We start from the raw sequence: 21,868 nt of genomic DNA on the forward strand, positions 1-21,868 counted from the left end.
TCCTAATGTCAAAGACATTTTGCTATGTTTTCTTCTTAAAGGTTTAGATAGTTTCGCCTTTTACATTTAGATCTTTAATCCATCTGGAGTTGATTCTTGTAGTGTATGGATATAGGAGTCTAGTGTCTTTTTTTCTTTCTCCCCTTAGAAATAACCTTATTGGCTCACCAACACTTTTTAGTTAGGTTATTGTTTGCCATTTTGTTATAAATTTCCATACATATGAAGGTGTGTTTCTGAGCTCTTTATTTTGTTGCTAAATATTTGTATTCATGCACCAGTTGTCTTTGTTTCTGTATCTTTATTGTAATTCATGATATCTGGTACAGTGCCAACTTTGTTTTGATTATATTTGTGTAATATTTCTTTTTTCTTTAAATCTTTTTCATATTATATTTTGGACATGTGTAATAAATTGCATAAACCTGGATTTAAAAAAAATCTGCTGATAATCTTTTTGGGGTTTTTTTGGTGAGGAGGATTGGCCCTGAGCTAACATCTGTTGCCAGTTTTCCTCTATTTTGTATGTGGGTTGCCGCCACAGTGTGGCTGGCTGCCAACAAGTGGTGTAGGTCCTGGCTGCCGAAGTGGAGTGTGCTGAACTTAACCGCTAGGCCATGGCACTGGCCCTTTCTTTTTGTTTGGCAGTCTTTTTTTTTAACCTAGCATATTTATTCTGTTTACATTTGTTGTGATTAAAATATTGCATTAAACAATATTCATTTTAATATGTCCACAAATTAATCACCTCCTTTGATCTCCTTTTCCTTTTCATGTTTAGAGACTTTTTTGAATATGAAGACTTTTTTTTTGGAGCTGTAGAAATTCCTTTAGGTCAGGGGTGTGATAGTAGTGTGTTTGATTTTGGCTTATACTTTGGATTGCTATTAGTTGAGGATAATGTACAATTAAATTCTTGCCTGAAGTTTATATGTTCTACCCAAGTCGAGTGAATTCAGGCTTTTGGTTACAAATACTCAGGACATTTTCTTCTCCAATCATTGCCATTATGAGATGGGCGGTTTTCTTTGTCCTTCAAGACCAGTTTTAAAAGAAAATTTACAAAATAGTTTTATCATCATCATATTTTAGTTTACACTTAGATTGAAGATGTAGCCCATTGACATCTCAGTGTTATGGGGAGGATGTCTTATTTGACTTCTGTTCTTGGGTGGCCCCAGGCTTTGTGTCCTGTCTCCTGAATGAGACCTCTAAACCCAACGCTCAGGTTCACACAGGCTTTCAAATGTCCTCAGTGCAGAGTTGCTTCAGTACTCTCTTAAATTTTCCTCCCCTCCACGACCATTCTTCCTAACTTTCTTGCCACTAGGTCAAGTTCACAGTAAGAGCCTTGTGTTATTCCCACTGCCACTGTGTTTAGTCTGACATTTTTAGTTTTTGGTTGAGTGGTTGTCCAGGTAGCCTGAAGTGGAAGTACTCCCCAACCCTTTTAATTTTATGGCACACGTAGAAAAATGATAGTTTGTACTAATTACCGGGAGAACTGAAGGCGCTTAAGTTTGGTATTGGTACATAAACAAGGGTTCTGGCTGACAGGTTTGGGGTGCCCTGGCACCCTGGCTGTTTTTTGCTTGTCAGCCCCAGAGGCCGAGGCTGTCTCTGTCTCAGCATTCCTGTTACCCATTCCCAGTACATTTGTTGGAAAGCTTTGGATGTAGAATATAAATCTCAGAAACAGCTGGTAAGTTTTTTAGTTCGTGAGAAAGGGGGGAATTACAGATCCTGAATCATCCTCTGCCAGTACAAAATTGCACAGGAAAGAAAAATGTAGTTAGATTCTTTCTTTACAATACAAGAAAATATTGGTGAATGTGTATTAGGTCAGGGGCTGGGGATTTTCTAATTTTGAACCTAACATATATACTGTAAAGGAAGTAGTGTTTGGTTTTGAGAAAATAGGGAAACTTTTACAAGTCAAAAACTCTGTAAAGGATAGGCAAATGCACACTGGCAAGAGATATTATATAACAACGTTATAAATAAAAAATCTTTTATATATAAATAGTACTTGACTATCATTTGATCTTTTATACATCAATAGTACTTGAAAATCATTTAGGGAAAAAAACTGTTCATAACTCAATAGAGAAATGTTCACAATCTATGAACAGATTGATAGTTCATAAAAGAAGTAATAAACTTAGCCAATAGATACTTGGAAAATAATGAAAGAACTGAAAATGAGCACTGCTAGTGGAAGATTATATTGCTTCAGCTTTACTGGTGGTATCAAAAGCTTAAATTGTGCTTTTCATTTGACTGTGAGGAACTTATCCTAAAGAAATATAAATTGACCAAATTACGTTCGTCACATAATAATAATAAAAACTTGGTTAACAATCAGATACTCTCCAGTAGAAACAAATTATGGTTTAACTGTTCAGTACAGTGCTATGGAGATGTTAATTTTGATGTAGATCTATATGTTTTGACATGGGAAGCAGTTAATACTATATTGGATGAAAGAAATAGTTTATAAAACTGCATGCAAAGATTTGTACTATTTGTATATATGCGTAGAGAAAAGTCTGGAAGGGTATATTCAGACTGCTTAAAAAGTTTTTTTCTAAAGCACTGTCTTTAGGGAGGAGCCTTTACTACGTTGCAGTTTCTCTAGTTTTAGGATCGTTCATTTATTTAATAAATAAATCCAGGTGCCTGCTACATATTAGAAATTGTAGAATTCAAAGTAGATTATCTTCAGCGGAGCTGATACTCATAAATGTAATGTCTTCTCCCTTCTTCTCCCAGTGAAGTGCTTGCTCCTTTTTTGTGCATTTATTATTTTAGAAATGTGAATAAGGCAAATGAATGCATACTTTGCTACCTAAGATATTAGTTTGAAGTGCATATGTTATAGCAAGCACCCAGGTTGTAGCAGGCATATTAGATAGAGTCTTTTACCTGGGTGTGAAGATTTGGTCTACATAATTTTGTTGTAGATGGCTTTCTTTCTGTTTGTATATTTTTGAAACTCTGAATTAAATGTGTATAGCTGAAATGACAAGGAAAATGATTGCTTGTAAGATTGTCTCTGTCTACCTTTGGATGAATAATAAGCCCTGTGGAGTAGCAAGCAAATGAAGTAAAAAATAGGGTATAATGCCTACTGCTTTATATGGGAAATGACAGGATTACTCTGGGCTTTATTCACAGAAGTCACTCTTCTGAAATTCTATCTCATACTCTCCTTACCTCCAAATTTTAGTGTACTTTATTTTTAAGATTATTCAAGACTTAATTCACATCCTTATGCTTAATTTGAATGAGGCTTTATATATAACATACTTGAATATATTCTATCTGCACAACCTTACATTTAGTATGATATAGAAAAAAATTATTTGGAAAATAACTTAGCTGTTTTATCAGAACAGCTTTTTAAAAATTTAATGTTGGCCCTGGGTGTGTATATATGTGTTCGTGCTAACGTAGAATTCATTAGTTCGTTTGGCTGCATGCATCAACAATAAAGGTTTTAGAGTTAGTAGTAAACTGGCAACTTGTTGATGGTTGAGACAGTACTGCTTAGTTTTCTTTGTTGCAGCTGTATTTGGCCTTTCTTTGCCAAATATACTAAAGAGAGAAAATAACAACACTAGGTAAACTAAGGAGATATAATTCAGAAGATAGAAAGAAGTAGGGTGAAACCATTTAACATTTTCCAGATAAACACCACATTTTTTCTGAACTGGTATATTATCATTTACATATGTATATGAGCAGTAGTGTGTTTCTGACAGGTGGCTTTTGAATATGGGAACTTGAGTTTTTTCGCTTGATTTATTTTTGTTTTGTTGCTGCTGAGTTTTTTGGGGGGGTGTGTGTGTGTTTCTTTTTGGAATGATCATTGCTTTTTATATGATTTAAAATAAAGCAAGGTGAGAAAATATGGTAAAGCACTGAGGCTGGATCTTCCTGTGGGATGGTGGGAGCAGGAAGTGGCGATCATATGTGTTGCTTTTCCACTTGGTGTGGAGGTAGAATTGTGGAAGGAACTAGTGTGTAGGAGTGTAAGAGGAGGAGCTGCTTATGGAGGTCCTCTTGCTTGGAAATGACTTTTAAGTCCCTAGGCATGGTCTGAGTTGAACACCTACTACTCAGAGGCTCTGGAGCCATACTGTTTGAATCCAGCCTCTGCTAGTTAGTAGTTCTGTGACCTTGAGCACAGGATTTCCTTTCTCTGTGCCTCAGTTTTCCTAGCTGTGAAGTAGGGCCTCCTTAGCTCATAGAGTAAAGGTGAGGATTAAATGATTAAGTATATGTGAAGTGCTTAGAATAGTGCCTGGTACATATCAGGAGCTCAAAGAATTAGCTGTCAGCACTTGAATTACTATATTATCTGGTTTGATTTCAGTAGCGCAGTTCTGTGAGAATAGTTTGCAATAGCAAAGCATTTTCAATAGTTTGTTTGAAAGGAATGGTACTTAAGGTGCCCTGATAGTTTCTCGAATGATGCTTACTTACTCATTAACATCCAGGACATCCACTGAATGCAGAGTAGTAGGTCCAGGGAAGCTGAGAAATCCAGGATTGAGACTGATACGCTTAAATTTTGTTATCCTAACTTTGTTGTGATGCAAAAGACGTATATTAAAAATTGGAGAGAGGGAGATAGGGTAGAGTAACAAATGTGTGTGTTAATGATTATTTCATTAGCTACTGTATTTGTTGTTGTTGTTTTAAATGAGGAAAGAGGGGGACATACTCATTTATCTCTTAAAGAATTCTCAGATAGTCAATTCTGGGCTGCTCTGGAACTCTACTGTTGCAGGAATTTGGGCTTCTTTTTTCCTACTCTCCATCCTCAGCTTCTGGCTTCTACCATCTAGGTGATTTCAACTAGGAGGAGGAGGGGTTGAAGCAGTGCATGTCCTTTCCTTATATCCGATTGGCCAGAACTTAATTACCAGGCTACACCTACAAGGATGGCTGGGGATCCGAGACATAGGCCTAATTAAATTTAGAGGTCCTATTAACAGAGAAGGAGAGGAGAAAGGATGTCAGGGACACCTAGAATCTGAGGCAAGTTAGAGAACAATGTTTATATATATAAAAATAGTTAGTTTTTAATACTAAGCTGGGAAAAATATATGTACTTGTGTCTGCACAAAATAATCTTGAATATAGTAGAAAATTTTTAACGTTTGTTGCTTATAGGAAAGGGAACCTGGGTGACTGAGGTCAGGATTGGGAAAGAGACTTTTCACTGCGTACCATTTAGAATTGGTGATGTGTAAATTTTAGCTTTTCAGAAGTAGTAAATGAAATTAAGAAGAAAAGTATGGAAGTCTGACATATAAATTCAAGAATAGGTATGTCATCAAAAATCAATAATACTTAAGATTATCATTTTAAGTGTGTTAACTCTTCCCTCATTAAAAAAGAATGTGGTGTGTTGAAATTTCAAAAAATGGTTTAGACTCACGTAGTTTCAACCCTTTCAGATTCCTAAGATGTTTTAAAAGAGTCAGGCTCAGGCAGTGCTGAGGGTCTGGAAAGGGGAAGAATTCTCCTGATTTATGAGGCATATTTCTCAGAAGGGTATTAATTTTAATGATGCAGAGATTTTTAGGGTTTTGAGGGAGCAGGTCAGGATAGTGTGTTTATTTAGAAATTTATTCTGTAAATTGAAAGTGAATAAACCGTAATCATGGAATTAAGTCAAGAGAGATGTGCTCATATATATGCACGTGTGTTTGTATCTTGGTATGTATTATATGTAATATTACACATTGTATGCTTATATCATAGAAGCCCAAGAAATCTTAAAAAAAAATGCAGCTCAGAATTGTGTCCAAAGTAAGAAGTCACCTTTCTAACTCTAAGATAGCTTAGTAATTTAGGCTTTAATTCTTTGCATTGATATGAGCCAAAGATGGCCCATTTAATTTTGGGCGTAATTGTTTTCCACTTCTCTGTTTGAACTGAACTAAACTTGCTTGTAAGTTATACCCATTCATTGGGCTGATGTTTGGAGCTACCCAAAGTGCAATTTTTTCTCCTAAGTGACAGCTTTTTAAAATATTTGAGTAAAGCTACAGCATCCCTGATGATTCTCCTCAGCTAAATTCAGTTAAAATAATTTTCATATGAGAGTTTCTCCATCCTTCACCAAACTTGTAGCCCTCTGTATGTTATCACCTGTTAAAATGTGGCACTCAAAACTGATGATAATGTTAGAGATCTGGTCAGAGTAGACCTTGGTGAGCTGATTATTGGTGTTGATTTGTATAATATGCTTTGGGCCATAATAATTTGGGCCATGAAAACTTTTAGTAGCCATATTTCATGGATGACACGTTGACTTGTAGTCTGCTTAATCCCCTAATCTTTTGTAAGTAATCAGCTGGCTGCTAAACCGTTTGATATGCCTGTGGCTGACTTTTAGGAATTAATGGGCAGAACTGCATCCTTGTTTTTATTACATCTAACATAAAAGTTTTGGTTCATTAAAAACCGTTGGGGTATTTAAATCTACATTAATTTTTCTAGCATTTGCATTTCACTGAGCAGCTTCAGCTAATCTTTTAAACTGAAAAAGAGATCATTTGTTTAAAAGTTGCCTATATTTAATAATTCTAAACTGTTAACAAGTGTCATATTTTAGCTAGGCACTGACGAAGTTCATCATAAAAAACTAATGCTTAATATTTAAAAAAAGTTACATGTCTGTGTGCATGAGAGCTAAACTTTATCTGTCAAGGTTTAGAAATATAGGGTAATGATAACATTACTGTTCTAACTGATTTTTCAGATAATGAAGATAAAGCAGATACCGAGCACAAATTATATTGAACATTCTGGAAAATGGCACTAAAATAGGAGGAAGACAGGGACGGCCCAGTGGCGTAGTAGTTAAGTTCACATGCTCTGCTTCAGCAGCCCAGGATTTGCAGGTTTGGATCCCAGGTGTGGACCTAGCACTGCTCATCAAGCCATGCTGTGGCAGCATCCCACATAAAATAGAGGAAGATTGGCACAGATGTTAGCTCAGTGACAATCTTCCTCAAGCAAAAAGAGGAAGATTGGCAACAGATGTTACCTCAGGGCCAATCCTCCTCACCAAAAAAAAGAGAGAGAGGAAGACGTTCAAGCTCTCTACATAGCTGGGAGGATCTTAGTTTACTCTCCTTGATTATTTTATTTAATGAGTAACTCCATTTTCATTCTTAGTGTTTTTTCCAGTTAGGTAATAAGGATTATCAGTGTATAAGCCACTAACTGTAAACAATTATAGAATGTAAAAAGTGATTTTTGTGGATGGCGTTGCTCATCCCCAGTGCAAGATATTCCATTATTTTTATGGGCTTTTCATTTATAAACATAAGAAATTTTGCTTTCCTAATGTTTAGCATATGGATTGAATATCCTGTTTATTTTAAGCTTTAAAAATTATCTAGCTCTACACTCTGCATTAGCCACATGTGTAAATTTAAATAAAAATTAAAATGAAATAATTAAAAAAATATTCAGTTGTTGACTTGCACTAGCCATGTTGCAAGTGTTCAGTAGCCACACGTGTCTAGTGGCTACTGTATCAGGCCGCACAGATTATAGAACATTTTTATCATTGCAGAAAGTGCTATATTGAATGATGCTGATCTAGATACAAATGATTTTCATTAAAATTTCTGACTATTCTCACACTAAAGGATGAACCCTAGAGGAAAGCGTAATAATTCTTTAATGATTTTTATAAGAATAGAAATGGTATAGTTTAATTATGAAAAATCTAGAAAATATAGAGAAGCAAACAAAATAAAAAGTTTCTCTATGGCCCGACTATATAGATTTTCTATTTTTAACATTTGTTTTATATTTGAGTCCTTTTTCTCCGCACATATGTTCAAACACCATGCCTTTTAACAGGAAGTGTTTTTACTTTATAGAAGTTTATCTGAACTTTGTTCTAAATCTAAACTAACTACATATCTTCTGTGTTTATAATTAGCCTTTTGACTAAAAATATCATAATAAAAATACTCTGTTTCATTCTAGATTATTGTATGAGTTAGAAGTATTGGAAATTGTCCCCAGTTATTTATTTTCCTTTAAATGCTCTTTAAAAATTTTAAGTATTTACCAGTATCTTATATCAGCGTTTGCCTCAAGCACTTCAAATAAATTCATAAGTTTCACTATAAAATGGTGACACGGCACTTGGAAACTTTATTCTGCCTTTTTGCTCACCTTCATCTCGTTTGATATTTGGCTCTGTTAGTATCATCTTTGACCACCAATCTTAGTAGGTTCATGTTGGCTTTGTTGGAAATTATTATGAATTTATTAGTCAAGCCTGAGTGTATGGGTAAGTGAATTTAAAATCTGCCCATTCTAGTTTTTACTTGGTGTTATTTCATGATGATCGGAATTATGTATGGTATTCATTTTAGATGTGTTCCTTTGTTTTATGGGAAATGGAGAATAGGCAATAGATGATCATGGTAGTGGCATCAAGTTATGGTAATAAGAGGAAATATAGAATGTTTCCATACTTTTGCTTAAATCATTAAAGAAAAATCCTTTTTCACCATAAAACCATACTTGCTTATAAATTTAATGCTCATCAACTAAAAGAAATAATCAGAGAGGAGTAGGAAAAGTTCCTAAATATTTTACTGAGATAAAAGAAGACAATAACTATTTTAATGAGTGCTTTATTTACAGTGCCGTTATTAGCTTTAAAAAGTCACTCGTTTTATTTATCGTAAAACTAAGAATTGTCATACTGTAGCCCAATAATTTTATAAATTTCTCTGATATTAAAAAGCACTGAAATAAATTGCATTGTTGTGCTCTAACCATCTGCCAGATAGGATTATATATGACTTAAATAAAGAGGATCTTGAAATTTCATGCCTCTAAATTATAGTAATTTCTGAGACTTCAACGTACCATTCAGACTCTTAATTATAGAGAAGCAGAATGATTAGTTTTCAGTGATTGTGATTTGGTACATATGCACACTTAGATAGCTAAGAGTGGAATAAGAACTGAAGACAGTCCTTTTGTAAATGTTAGGCTTTAAGGGTAGTAGAATCATCCCAGAATTTGCCTTGTTTAGGATGGCTTTTCCAAACTTGATGAGTATTTATGGATGTGCTTTGGATAGGTAAATTTTAGGATATGCATTTTGAAACTCTCCATCAAAGGTTCTGTATTTTACAGGAGGGGAAAAATCAAGGCATTTTAAGTGGATACTCTGCTGCACATCATGTTTTCTTATCCCATCAAACGCTCTTGAAGTGGTGGTGAGAGGATTTTTGTGATAATGGAAGCTATTCTATTTCCTTTCTTTGTGGGCACCAGACCTGGGATTGCACCCAGAGATTTGAGAAATCATACACATTTTTCTTTCTTTAGTGACTTCAGGACACATCATAACATGTAGCAACATTGTAGAATAAATTATTAGCAGGGAAATTCTGACAAAATTATTGGGAAGCTCGAAACAATCTTGAAAGCTATTTTTTATCTAAGGAGAAGATAAAGAAACAGTTATTAAGTACCTGTGGAGTGCTAAGCACTATGATAAACCCTTAGAGAAGTTTTCTACTTTTAATTTTTTCGTTAGGCCTTTGAGTGTTGTTAAAACAGAGTCAGAGAGGATAAGTTCTTCAGGATGTCCTGTAGCTAATGACAACTGGGATTTGTTAGATTCCAGAATTCTCTTCTTTCCATCGTTCGTTTTCTCCTGCAGTCGCCTGGATTACGGAAAAAGAATGATGTCCTTAAAATACTATTTTTTTCTTCAGGGATGAAACGGTGAGAGTAAGTGCATATGTGTGTATTGGAGTTGGGGGTAAGAATAGGAATAGTGTTAGAATTGGTGGGTTTGAAGTATCATGAGAGGATTGAAAGGCAGTTTGTGGTGGTTTAAACAAGTAGATATTATGGCAAAAAGTAGCTGTTCAGTATAAATGGTAGCCATTATTACTCTAGAGATTCTATGAATTCACACATAATTCAATAAAGTTCTTCCCATCTGTGGGAAAGATAGATATTATTTGTTTTCATCAACAGGGACCACTAATAACTTTATTCCTAAGCTGCAAATTTAAATTATCAAAGTGCTCCTACATTATCTTATTTGGCAAGTATTTCCATTTTATAGATAGGAAAAGCACTTACGCCATAACTAGTGGCTCTTTTAATAAATACTTAGATACTCTAAAGAATGCTGCATTGACTGTGTCTGAAGTTGAAGTGAAATATATTGATTTCTTGGGTGATTGAACGGAGGATATATGCGTTATCTCAGGAAGGAAATGAGTTTTAAGGTTTTGTCTTTTTCTTAAATGTTTGTATTTTTTGTTTCTAGGCTGTTCGCTGCTACGAATCTCTAATCTTAAAAGCTGAAGGAAAAGTGGAGTCTGATTTCTTTTGTCAGTTAGGTCACTTCAACCTCTTATTGGAAGATTATCCAAAAGGTAATTTTTTCCCTTTTAATTACTATTTGATTTATATATGTTTTAAAAATAACTGTAATTGTTCGTGCTCTATCAAAGGTACTGCCATTTTTACTTCTAAGCAATTGTAAGCTTATAAATATCCTAAACAATGAGAAAGAAAAGTGGATTAGATGGAAATATGAAAAGTTCATATATCTCCAAGTAAATCTTCAATAAGTTGACCATTCAGTTAAACTGATAACCACCTCCGTGTACGCTATCGTTTTGTTCTGCTTTGTGAAAAATCCCTGCCCTTTAAAGGCTCTACCGTAGTAGAAAGTGAGCCATTGATGGACACTTTGGAAGAGTAAGCAACTCAGCATTTTTCTTCTTTATCCTGGCTATAAAACTTCCATTTTAGCTAGAAAAATATTTGAATGAAAATCTGATCTGTAGCCATGTTCTTGTAAAGGTAAGTAATACAGAGAGATGATCACATATGAGCTTGAGCATTGGATAAAGCAAATTATTTTATTCATTTGTAAATTTTTCCTGTAAGAAATAAGTGAGTTCAATAACTGAAGTCTTCCAAGATGTCTCCTTTTTATGATACCAAGCTGCTGACCCAGATCATTACTCACTTAGGAAGTTAAAAGCACCCCCAAATACTACTCCCCTCAATGTTAAAGGCAAAATCCATAGCAAAGGAAAACTGTATCCTTATAAGCAAGAACATTTTAACCTTCTGATGATAGTATAATTCTTAATGTGGAGTGGATGAACGTGTTATGCTTGTTTTCCACAAATGTATTTAGTGGGCAGAACAACTGGCGGGTTGTTCCAGGGCTAGAGTGAAGGATTCTTGGTGTTTAATGTTGGTGTTTTATTATGCTAATTTTGTGTTAGGTCAAGTGAACACGTTCCTAATGAAAAGACAGTTTTACTAAGACGGGTATACTCTAGTTCAGGCTTTATTTCCCAGCTCATCTCTAGTTTATAGCTGCATTACTGTTCATAGATTATATAAACATCCTGACCTTCTGTCTTCTAATCTGTAAAATGAAGGGGGGGGGGTCATAGATAGCTCAGGGGTTTTGGGGTTGCTATGTGAAACTGGTTAGTACTTAACAAAATGGCTTCAGGATAATAGGTATTAATACTCTATTAGATATTTAATTAGCTAGTAACTTATTTAAAGGAAGCTATTATACAAAAGAAAGAATATAGAATTCTGTGCAATCTTATTTTTCAATGCTGCACCTTTTACTTTGAGAGCACATAAGCAGAGACACAGATTTGAAAATAGGTTTGCATGTGGGGCTGTATGTCCTAGCTGCTTAGTGGTCATTAAAATATATATATATTGGCCTTTAAAATTTTATTATAGTCTATGAATTTAGCTACATTTTCCGTTTATAAAATATTTGGCTATGAAGGTAGTAAAGAATCCAGGGATATTTGTTTTGGAGGTGTTTTTTTCTTTTTTGGAAGGTGAGGTGTAGGGGGCATGTAGCAACTAGACTATGTGGCAAACTAGCTGGTGGGAATAATCTGATAAAATGGGAGAAGAGAAAGATAACCTAAGGGTTTAAGACCTTGAAAAGATGTGCTTTGAAACCCATTTACTGTTGTGTAGATGAACTGGCCACTGTGATAAGTAGGCAGTAGGTTGATTATCTGTAATAGGAAGGAGAGAATGGATGCAGGGGTAGACAGATATTTTAGTGTATTTTAGTATTTCAGGCTGGTGGCTTCTATTTCCTAGTTGTGAGTTTTTATTTTTAATCCTCCTTGAGGCTTTCTTGATCACATTCTTACTTTAAATTCATTTTTAAATACTAATTATTAAATTATTTCTATCCATTCTCTTCACCATCTTCCTGTGTAAGTTCCCAAACTAGAACCAGTCTCTAGTAGCCACTCCTCCACATACACACCATCACCACCAGTTTATGGAGACATTTGTTGTCTCAGGCTGCTTTCTCCTTCTCTCTTCAGATCCAGGACAAGTTGAGAACCTTCAGCCCCAGCCAAATAAACATTTATTTTTAGAGAACAGATTACAAGCCATAACTTTTTGGGGAGTAAACATAAACCATGCAATGAACATGTGAGTAAACTGCTCAGTTGTATGGATGTGGGGGACTTACTGGCCCTGTTATTCTGAAGACAGTTCTTTAATTATTGTCCGAGTCCTCGTTTGTGTGAAATTTTCTGAGCTTGGAGTTCCTTGTGAAAAACTGCTTCTACTTTTGCAGAAGAAAATCATAGAATTTGTTTTGTGTACCTTTTGGGCTCTGTTTTTTCTGCCCTTATTTGTTATTCTAATCCCATCTGCTTCCTGTCTTAGAGAAATTCCTAAAAATTTCTGATGTATAGATGGTATACTTTGGTTATGGATTTATTCATTAAAAAATATCTTTTCTGTCATTTTAGATGAATTTAAAGCAAAAGGAAAAAAGGCGTAAAACTTTTTTAAAAGCCTTTCGGGTTGGTAATATGTATGAAGAGTTGAAAAAAAAAAAAAAAGTCTGTCACTTGATTTGGTCATTTGGCTTGTAGGAATTTATCCTAAAAAAGCAATTGGTTTGAGGACTGCGGGGAAAACGGAGGCTCAATGTGCTTGGCCTATTGTAGGTGGGATTCGCTTGGAGGATAAGGAGTACCTTTAGGATCAACACCTGTGGAAGGTGGAGGCTGGAACCAGGATTGCACAGAGGGAGAAGTTAAACTTTGACAGCCTTGACCAACTCCATGGGGAGCCCTGGAGCTCGAATGGTCCTTCAGAGCTATCCTAAGTTGGGCCAAGATGACCAGACCTTTATACTCCATTCATTTGAATATGGAATGTGGGCCAGCCTGGGAAGGAGTGTGGCCTTGGACAAGGTGGCTCTCTGCAGCTAAGGCAGCTTCATGGCTAGAGGCTATCTACCGACAGGACTCCCAATAGTCTTTCCTTGGAAGTGGGATGTGAGTGATTCTTCACAGTGTCTACCATACCTCCTTTCCACTCCTAACCCCAAAGCTAGCCATTAACCTCTGCCGAACCAAATAGCTGATGGAACTGTCAGACAGACTGCCTTAAGCCGTGGGGGTGGTGCAGGGATTTATCTTCTTTGGGTTGGAGAACAACCTGAGGCACAGACATCCCTGGGCTGAAGGATAAACATATATATTCTTGTGAATATATGTGATGGATCTTAGAAGCAGTTTAATTAATAGAAATTATGTGTAAATATATAGGAGAGGATAGTTAGTAAGTTAAGTTAGTTGCTTAGAGAATCAAGTAACAGAGTATCTCAAAACACAGCAAAATTATAAAAAGATAGAAATTATAAGGTAAGAGACTTGGGAGATAGTAAGAATTCCAGAGGCAAAAAAATTACTTGAAGGCGATATAATTAATCATTCCTGATATTAATATAAAAACGTTGACACTTTAAAAATAGTATCTTCATGGTTTGTGGTGAGCTGGAAGTTTTCCCTGAAATTCTAGCCAATGATAGACTTTTCCCCCTTCCCTCCTTTCTTCAAGTACTTGGTTATTTGTTGCATTGCCTGTCACTTGTGGGCAAAATAAGTTTTAGTTGTTTTGGTTCCTGAGCAGTTAAAAAATGGCTAGGGCAAGTTACATATCAAGAGTTGCTAATGTGGAGAAGTCTTAAGTCAGAGTTGGTGAGCTTTCTTTGTCTCTGTCTTGAATGGAATGATAATACTCCATCCTAGGATTTATATGGTATAAGAACATAAAGTGCACGTTTTCCAATAATAAATCTTGAGTTTGGCTTCTCCAAAAATTATCAGTTTTTCTGATCCTCGCATCGTTCACGGCTTTCTTCTTGTGGCTGCTGGAACTAAAGGCTGTGATTCCTTTAAGAAGCAGCTCTTTGTTTAAAACTTCTTTCAGATAGTCATTGAGAATTAGCTTGCATAGGATATGTGTTTGCTATACAATACAAATTTACTTTGTGCTGAAATAGTAAAATAAAGTGAAATAAAAATCTAGAACAGTGACATATACTGGCATGTAATATCCATAGAATGAATATTATGTATCTCTCTGAAAGCTGATACGGTTACGGTGATGGTTGCTGTGTTTTCATTGCATTCACAGTCATTGCACCCTATTTCTCCATATAACTTCATTTAAATGTATTTAGTGTTTTTCAAACTGCGATATTAAAAAGAAAATAAAACTACTGGTGGCTCCACTCCCTCGCATCGCAATTTGGGAATCATCAGTATTTGGTTCAGTCTACTCATGGCCTAGAATTAGAAAATGCAATAGAGAGATATCCAAGGAAGCAAAATAGTGACTCCAACCCAGCTTGTCAGAAGCCCATGTCCAGGCAACAAGCAAAAGTTGTACTATTTTTAAGAACCAGAGAGCCAGTGGTGGAACACATTGAAGGAACTTGAAGAAGACACCTATTTGGTGTCTCTTGTAGTCAGACAAATGTGAGATACTAAAGACCTTGAGGGGTATATTATTTTAATAATGACAGAGAAGTAGTAAATCTATTTCAGTAGATGTATTAGTTGGACTTGAAGACCTCATTGATGATGCTGATGTAGAAGTAAGGGATTATTTGTTTCTTTGCTTTTACAAATTCCTGTCTGCTTGTCTCTGTAATCTTAAATCTTCAAACCTGTGGAGAGAGGGCAACATGAGAACAAAGATCTGTTGCGGTGAATGCTGTCCAGGGGGTTTTTCAAATGTTAGTATGTATTAATGCTACATATAAGGGAAGATGTGTTTTAGGCAATCATAGATTTGAGAAGGCAGAAAGGTGCTAGAGAGCTAGGTACATCAGTCATTTGTATACACTGAAACATTAATGTATGCTCTCTGAGATGTCATTTATCCCAGGGTATAAATAGAGCTTTTCAGTCTAGCCTTGGGGGGAAAATATCGAAGAAATCTATTGACCTAATAACTGTAGGCAACCACAACGTATTCTGGCCTAATGATGACAGTCAGTGAACTGACAGATTTATTTGTCTTTCTTCCCTTCCCTTCCCTTCCCTTCCATACCCATAGACTCACCCACTAGCGGCTAACTTGCTGCCTGTAGTGTTACACATTGGGCTGGGGATGAAAAGAAAAATGCTGAGTTGTCCCTGCAGTTAACACATATTCTAATATAGGAGTATAGATTGAATTTTAAATCTTTTCCTTCCTTGCATTTCTGTTGCATCTAACTCTGAAGAAGACTCCCATTTTCTGGCAAGGCTATCACCCTTAACCTACATTGTTGTTTCTTTTTGTCCCTGTGCTGTCTGTATGGACTTGTCATCAGGCATGTCCACTTTCTCTTGTTTTGACAATCTTAACTCAGAGCCATAATATGTCCAAGGATGCTCAAGTCTCTGTCACCTACTAAATCTTTATTTGACCTTTTTTACTCTCTCACTCTATTTCTCTAGGTTTCTCTTTATTTAATTCCAAATGAATTATAATATGAATTTGGACTTCTCTTTTTATTCTTCCTTTACACCTTACTCCTTTTACTGAAAAACTTGTTAGTCTGCTTGTGACTTGTAAGGAAATAACTTGGATTAAATGGCTTGATGTCACAGTCTCTTAGGAAGTGGCGAGGTTAGGATTAGAACCCAAGTTTATCTAAAGCTGCTGCTTTTCCTACTATATTGTTTGCCTTCCTGGTGGCCGCCTTTTGATAATGTTGACCATCCCCTAATTTTAATATAAGAAATACACTTATTTTTACGTTTACACAAATAATATATTCATTGTTTAAAGGAAACCTCTAGAATACATATAACCATAAAAGGTAAACAGCCTGAGAACAGGAGCCATGTGTTTGTTCACATCTGTATTTTACTGCTTCTAGCTTGGTGCTAGTCACTTAATACTTAAGAAATATGTGAATGTATTAATGACTCATTGGTATTCTATCATCTGGAGGCAAATCTTTTTTTTTAACATTCTTGATATAAATCTTTAGAGACTTCTATTACAATAAATTTTCAGTATTTAAAAATTGAGTTATACTCTACAGTTTTCTTTTTTAAAAGCATGGTTTTTTTCTTTTCTTTTTTTTGAAGATTGGCCCTGAGCTACCATCTGTTGCCAATCTTCCTCTTTTCTTTTCTCCCCAGAGCCCCTCAGTACATAGTTATGTATCCTAGTTGTAGGTTCTTCTAATTTCTCTGTTTGGGATGCCTCCTCAGCATGGCTTGATGAGTGGTGCTGGTCTGCGCCCAGGATTTGAACCGGCGAAACCTGGGCCGCTGAAGGGGAGCACGTGAATTTAACCACTTGTCTACGGGTTGGTGGTCTGTAGTTTTTCTTTAACCCAATGTATCGTGTTAATCTCTCCATCTGAAAAACGCACTTTGTAATAGTTCCATTTCCTGCATAGTATTCTATCAGATAAGTAAACAATTTCCTATTGGATGTGTAGACCGTTTCTTTTCTTTTTTTTGCTATTAACATAATCGCTATATTATCTATCCTTGTAGCTAAATCTTTGTACACATCAGTGTTTATCTTCTTAGATGGAATACCTTGATGTGGTAGGCTTTATTAAGTGAAAGGATGTTAAAATTTTTGACAGATAGTGCTAAATTAAGCTATGAATAAGTTTTGCTAATTTATATTTATTGTACTAGTAGAATGATAAAACTGCCTTTTTTCTTGAATTCTTGCCACTCTTGGGTAGTTCCATTATCACTACTGAGTGTCACCATTATTATTATTTAATTTCATCGTTTTCATATGTGAAAAATAGTACACAATGATTATGAAGTTAAAGGGCAGATGACTGTGTGTAGCACCCTTTCCCAACTATGTATAGGTGATTGTTGGGGCCGGCCCCGTGGCCAAGTGGTTGAGTTCACATGCTCCGCTTTGGTGGCCTGGGGTTTCACTGGTTTGGATCCTGGGTGCAGACATGGCGCTTCTCATCAAGCCGTGCTGAGGCAGCATCCCATATAGCACAACTGGAGAGACTTACAACCAAAAATATACACCTATGTACTGGGGGGCTTTGGGAAGAAGAAGAAAAAAGCAAAAGATTGGCAACAGATTTTAGCTCAGGTGCCAATCTTAATATATAGGTGATTGTTTTATCCTTGATAATTTCCTTGTTTGATTCCTTTCTTCCTCCTGTTTTTATGAGGTAAAGGGCAAAATAAAAGAGAATGTGTGAGAAGGATTACAGAACACTTAAGTTGTTATAATAAATTTAACTTGCTTCTTATTGTTTTCTTTGGCATTTATTCTTTTCGGACCCAGCTCCTTTGTCAGTACTTCGCCAGTTTTCTATAATCTTTGAAATTCATTATGTTTTTTTTTTTTTTAAACTGAAAAGACTAAATGGGCTTATTTAAAAACAAAATAAAACTAAAAATTATGAAGAAATAATTCCAAGTCCCATAAATAAAGCTGGTTCCAAGGATTAAAAAGTTCTGAGTTTTGGAAATTGGTTGATAAAGAGTTGATACTAGTATGTTTGGGCACAGTGTTCTTAGTTAAGTGGCAAGAGAAAACACTAACCTTGCCTGAAGTCATGTTAAAAAGATTTCCTGGTGGATCAGCATGGACTTCTCAAGCCAGTAAAGAACTCAATAATCACAGAATGAACATTAGGTGATTTAGGGAAGGAAGAGCCCAATCATTTTGAAGCAAGTTTTAAGCATTGTTTCAGTGTCTAAACAAGTGATTTCCCTCATTCTCTCTTAATGACTTCAGAAAAATCTAGTTACAGTGGAATTTTTTTCATGGAAACTGAGTTAAAGATTAGAAATAAGGACCGTGCTTTGCTTAAAAAGATTTCACTAGGGAGACTTTGGTGATGAATACTTGTGTATAGTCTTTAGAGGTTTAATGATTTATTTGGATTAGGAAACAAAATATGTTAACATGTTTCTTAAAATAGGATGCTAGGCCTAATGGGATAATGTACAATTGTTCAGAAATGTATAAATCAGTGGAAAGGTAACAAATGGTCATGGAAGAAATATCATGTCATTTATAAATCTGTGATTGCAATTTGGAGCATTTACTTTTGTGACTTTGAGGGTTCATTCTTATTTCTCAGTTCACCTTATTGTAATGTGGATGCCCTGTTTCTCCCAACTGATAATAACACAGGCTTCTTGTACCTCAGTTTCACTTACTATGGAGGACATCATACTATTTCTTTAAGGGCCTGTCCAATTCTAAAACGGAAATTTTATGAAGTCAGGTAATATATATTATTATTCAGGCTGTTGGAAACATGTCTTTCAAATTTGTTGAAATTCTTTAACATCATTAAAAGAGCAGTCCAGGTTTGATATGATAACTGCACAAAATTGTCAGGGACCCTGACCTCTATTGGTTAGGATGTTTGTAGGCACAGATATCAAAGACCTGATTCTAGCTTAAACAATAGGGAGATTTATTGCCGCACGTAATTGGAAGTTCATAGGTGAGTTGTACGCTAGGCATAGTTTGAAGTCTAGAAGTATCCAGGTACTTTCCATCTGCTTCCTCTGTTGTCTTCTATGGGCTTCATCCTAAGAATAGTTCTCCTTGAAGTAGCAGTTGGTGATATATGTTTTCTTGTTCACATCCATTAATCAATGACTCTTATGAGCTAGTTACACTCATATGTGAAGAACTAGAAAACGGAGGATAGCTTGAAATTAACTCGTCACCAAAACTGGAAAAATTAGTCTAAATATCCTTCCGATGATAGGTTGGTTGACATCGTCTTTATGCAGAAAAGCTGAACATTATTCAAATAAGTTACTTGTTCAGATATGTGATGATATTTTTGGGTATTGCTTCTCTAATTTGAACATATTCAGAAAGTTCTCTTTATGGTATTCATATGTATTTTGGCTGTTAAGCAATGTGAAAACATTACACATGGAGTGTTAGAAAGTGTTAATTTCTGTTTTCCCCCATTTTTATCAGTATAAAATTTTATTACTCTTGTTGAAAATCTAATTTGAAAATCTGTCATTCTTTTTATTAATTGAGATATAATTGACTATAACATTAATTTTAGATGTACAATGTAATGATTTCATATTTGTGTGTATTGTGAAATGATAGCTAGTAAGTCTAGTTAACATCCTGTGTCACCATACATAGTTAGAAATTTTTTCTTGTGATGAGAACTTTTAAGATTTACTCTTTTGGGGCCGGCCCGGTGGCGCAGCGGTTAAGTTCACACGTTCTGCTTCTGGGCGGCCCGGGGTTTGCTGGTTCGGATCCCGGGTGTGGACATGGCACCGCTTGGCACGCCATGCTGTGGTAGGCGTCCCACATATAAAGTAGAGAAAGATGGGCACGGATGTTAGCTCAGGGCCAGGCTTCTTCAGCAAAAAGAGGAGGACTGGCAGTAGTTAGCTCAGGGCTAATCTTCCTCAGAAAAAAGAAAAAAAATATTTACTCTTTTAGCAACTTTCAGATATCCAATACAGTATTAACTATTGTCAACCATGCTATATATTACATCCCCATGACTTATTTATTGCTCATTAGTGTTTTTTTTTTTTAAGATTTTATTTTTCCTTTTTCTCCCAGAGCCCCCCAGTACATAGTTGTGTATTTTTACTTGTGGGTCCTAGTTGTGGCATGTCGGATGCCACCTCAGCATGGCTTGATGAGTGGTACCATGTCCGCACCCAGGATTCGAACCAGGGAAACCCTGAGCCGTCGAAGTGGAGCGTGCAAACTTAACCACTCAGCCACGGGGCCGGGCCACTCATTAGTGTTTTTAAAAGAGCTCTCTGTACCAATTCTAATGTGCATATATGACTTTTTTACCTCCTCCTCCTTCTCACTGAGTTTTTATGTTGATAGGAACTATTTTAATTTTTTCCAGAGCCTTTTATACCTTGAGATGGGTTTAAGCATATGGAATGCCCTATTTTGGAGTTGAGTGGAGTAGGGTAATTGTGGGCTGGATTTTTTTGTTGATTGTGTGAAAGGAAGCATCACAAAAGAAATAGTTCCTTTGTTCTTTGAGGTGGCTGAGCTCTTAGTCATTCTTGGAACTGAGATCCCTTGTGAGAACAAATAACCTGTCACATTCTGGAGTAGCCTTGGAAATCATCTTAATACTTTTATCAGATTTGGTCTCTGAGGAAGGTCAGATTGATTCGGTAGCCTAGATTCTGTTCAAGTGCAGGTCTGAGATGTGACCATGGTTTTACATCCTTGAACACCTACATATTTGACATTTGTTACCATGTCTGACTATGAATAGGGAGGCCCCAGATTTCTAAATTGCTTGGTCTTAAATACCTCTGTCTGCTGGGAGGTACATATGGTGGGAAGTTTGTTATAATATTTCTTAAAACTTGTATTATTGATTTTGAAATGGGACATAATTGTGACTTATACTTGTTTTTCCTATTTTAGCATTATCTGCATACCAGAGGTACTACAGTTTACAATCTGACTACTGGAAGGTTAGTGCACGTTTGCATGCCTATTTCCTATTTGCTTTTTTGGCACATTACTGCGGGTTATACTGAAAATGAATTGTGCTCTTGCTTTTTTGTTTGTTTTGTTAATTACTTAAAAGTATTACTTCTAGGGAAAAGGGATTAGAAGAGGAAAAATGAGTGTTCTTTGTGCTATCTTGTATGAACCACCTTGTATTTTATTGAAAGAATTAAGTGACTCCGACACAATTTATTGGCCAAATATGATCCTAAGTGTGAGAATTTAAAAGCAAGCAAAATCAAACAACAACAAAATGATTCTTTGGTTTTCTCGTCTGAAGTTGGCACCTGGGAATAAAAGAAGGCTGATGATGGGTGTATCAGGCTGAAAGGGGAAGGCATAATGGGAAAGTTATAGTGGAAATCTTTCTTGGTACAGTCTGTCTATAATTGGAGCTCTAAGGACAGCTCAACCTAATCAGTTTTTAAAAGACCTACCTAAATGAAGAACTGTGCATAGCAATGAATCAGCTATTTTCTTACCTTATGTAGTGTGTAAAGTTACCTGGGCAGGTTAATCTTTCACATCGTGTTTGCTTTTAACTGTAAGTTTATTGACCAGTGCGGTTTCTTTATCTGAATTGCCCTTTCACATTTTTTAGGTGGATTTTATTTTTCTAGCACCTAGTTTATCTTTCTTTTTGATTTGTAGAAGTTTTAACAATATATTTTGGTAATTTTTAAAAATATATTCAAAATATCTTCTCTAGTCTGTGGTTTATCTTTTTTTTTTTAAAGCTTATTGAAGTGTAATTTGCATACCATAAAATTCCTGTGTTTTAACTATGCAATTCAGTGACTTTTAGTAAATTTCCAGAGTTGTCCAATGATAACCACAGTCCTATTTTAGGACATGTCTGTCTCCCCATAATGAAACCTCATGACCAACCCTTGGCAAGTACTAATCTACTTTCTGCCTTTATGTATTTGTATTTTCTGCATATTTTATATAAATGGAATCATATAATATGTGGTCTTTTGTAACT

General features: G+C 35.6%; 1 protein-coding gene across 21 annotated transcripts in view; it reads left to right on the forward strand.

Annotated features, from left to right (window-relative positions):
• Positions 1–21,868, forward strand: part of KDM6A (lysine demethylase 6A) — a 206,640-nt gene that overhangs the window by 60,024 nt on the left and 124,748 nt on the right. For all 21 annotated transcript variants that reach the window (XR_011434733.1, XR_011434732.1, XR_011434734.1 and 18 more), the window contains 2 exons: positions 10,346–10,454; positions 20,797–20,846. Coding sequence is in view for 15 of the 21 variants with exons in the window: in XM_070257372.1 (XP_070113473.1) it covers positions 10,346–10,454; positions 20,797–20,846 (159 nt within the window). In the remaining 6 variants the exon portion in view is untranslated. The remainder of the gene's footprint in view (positions 1–10,345; positions 10,455–20,796; positions 20,847–21,868) is intronic.

This window comes from Equus caballus, chromosome X (assembly GCF_041296265.1).
Source record: "Equus caballus isolate H_3958 breed thoroughbred chromosome X, TB-T2T, whole genome shotgun sequence".
NCBI lineage: Eukaryota > Metazoa > Chordata > Mammalia > Perissodactyla > Equidae > Equus > Equus caballus.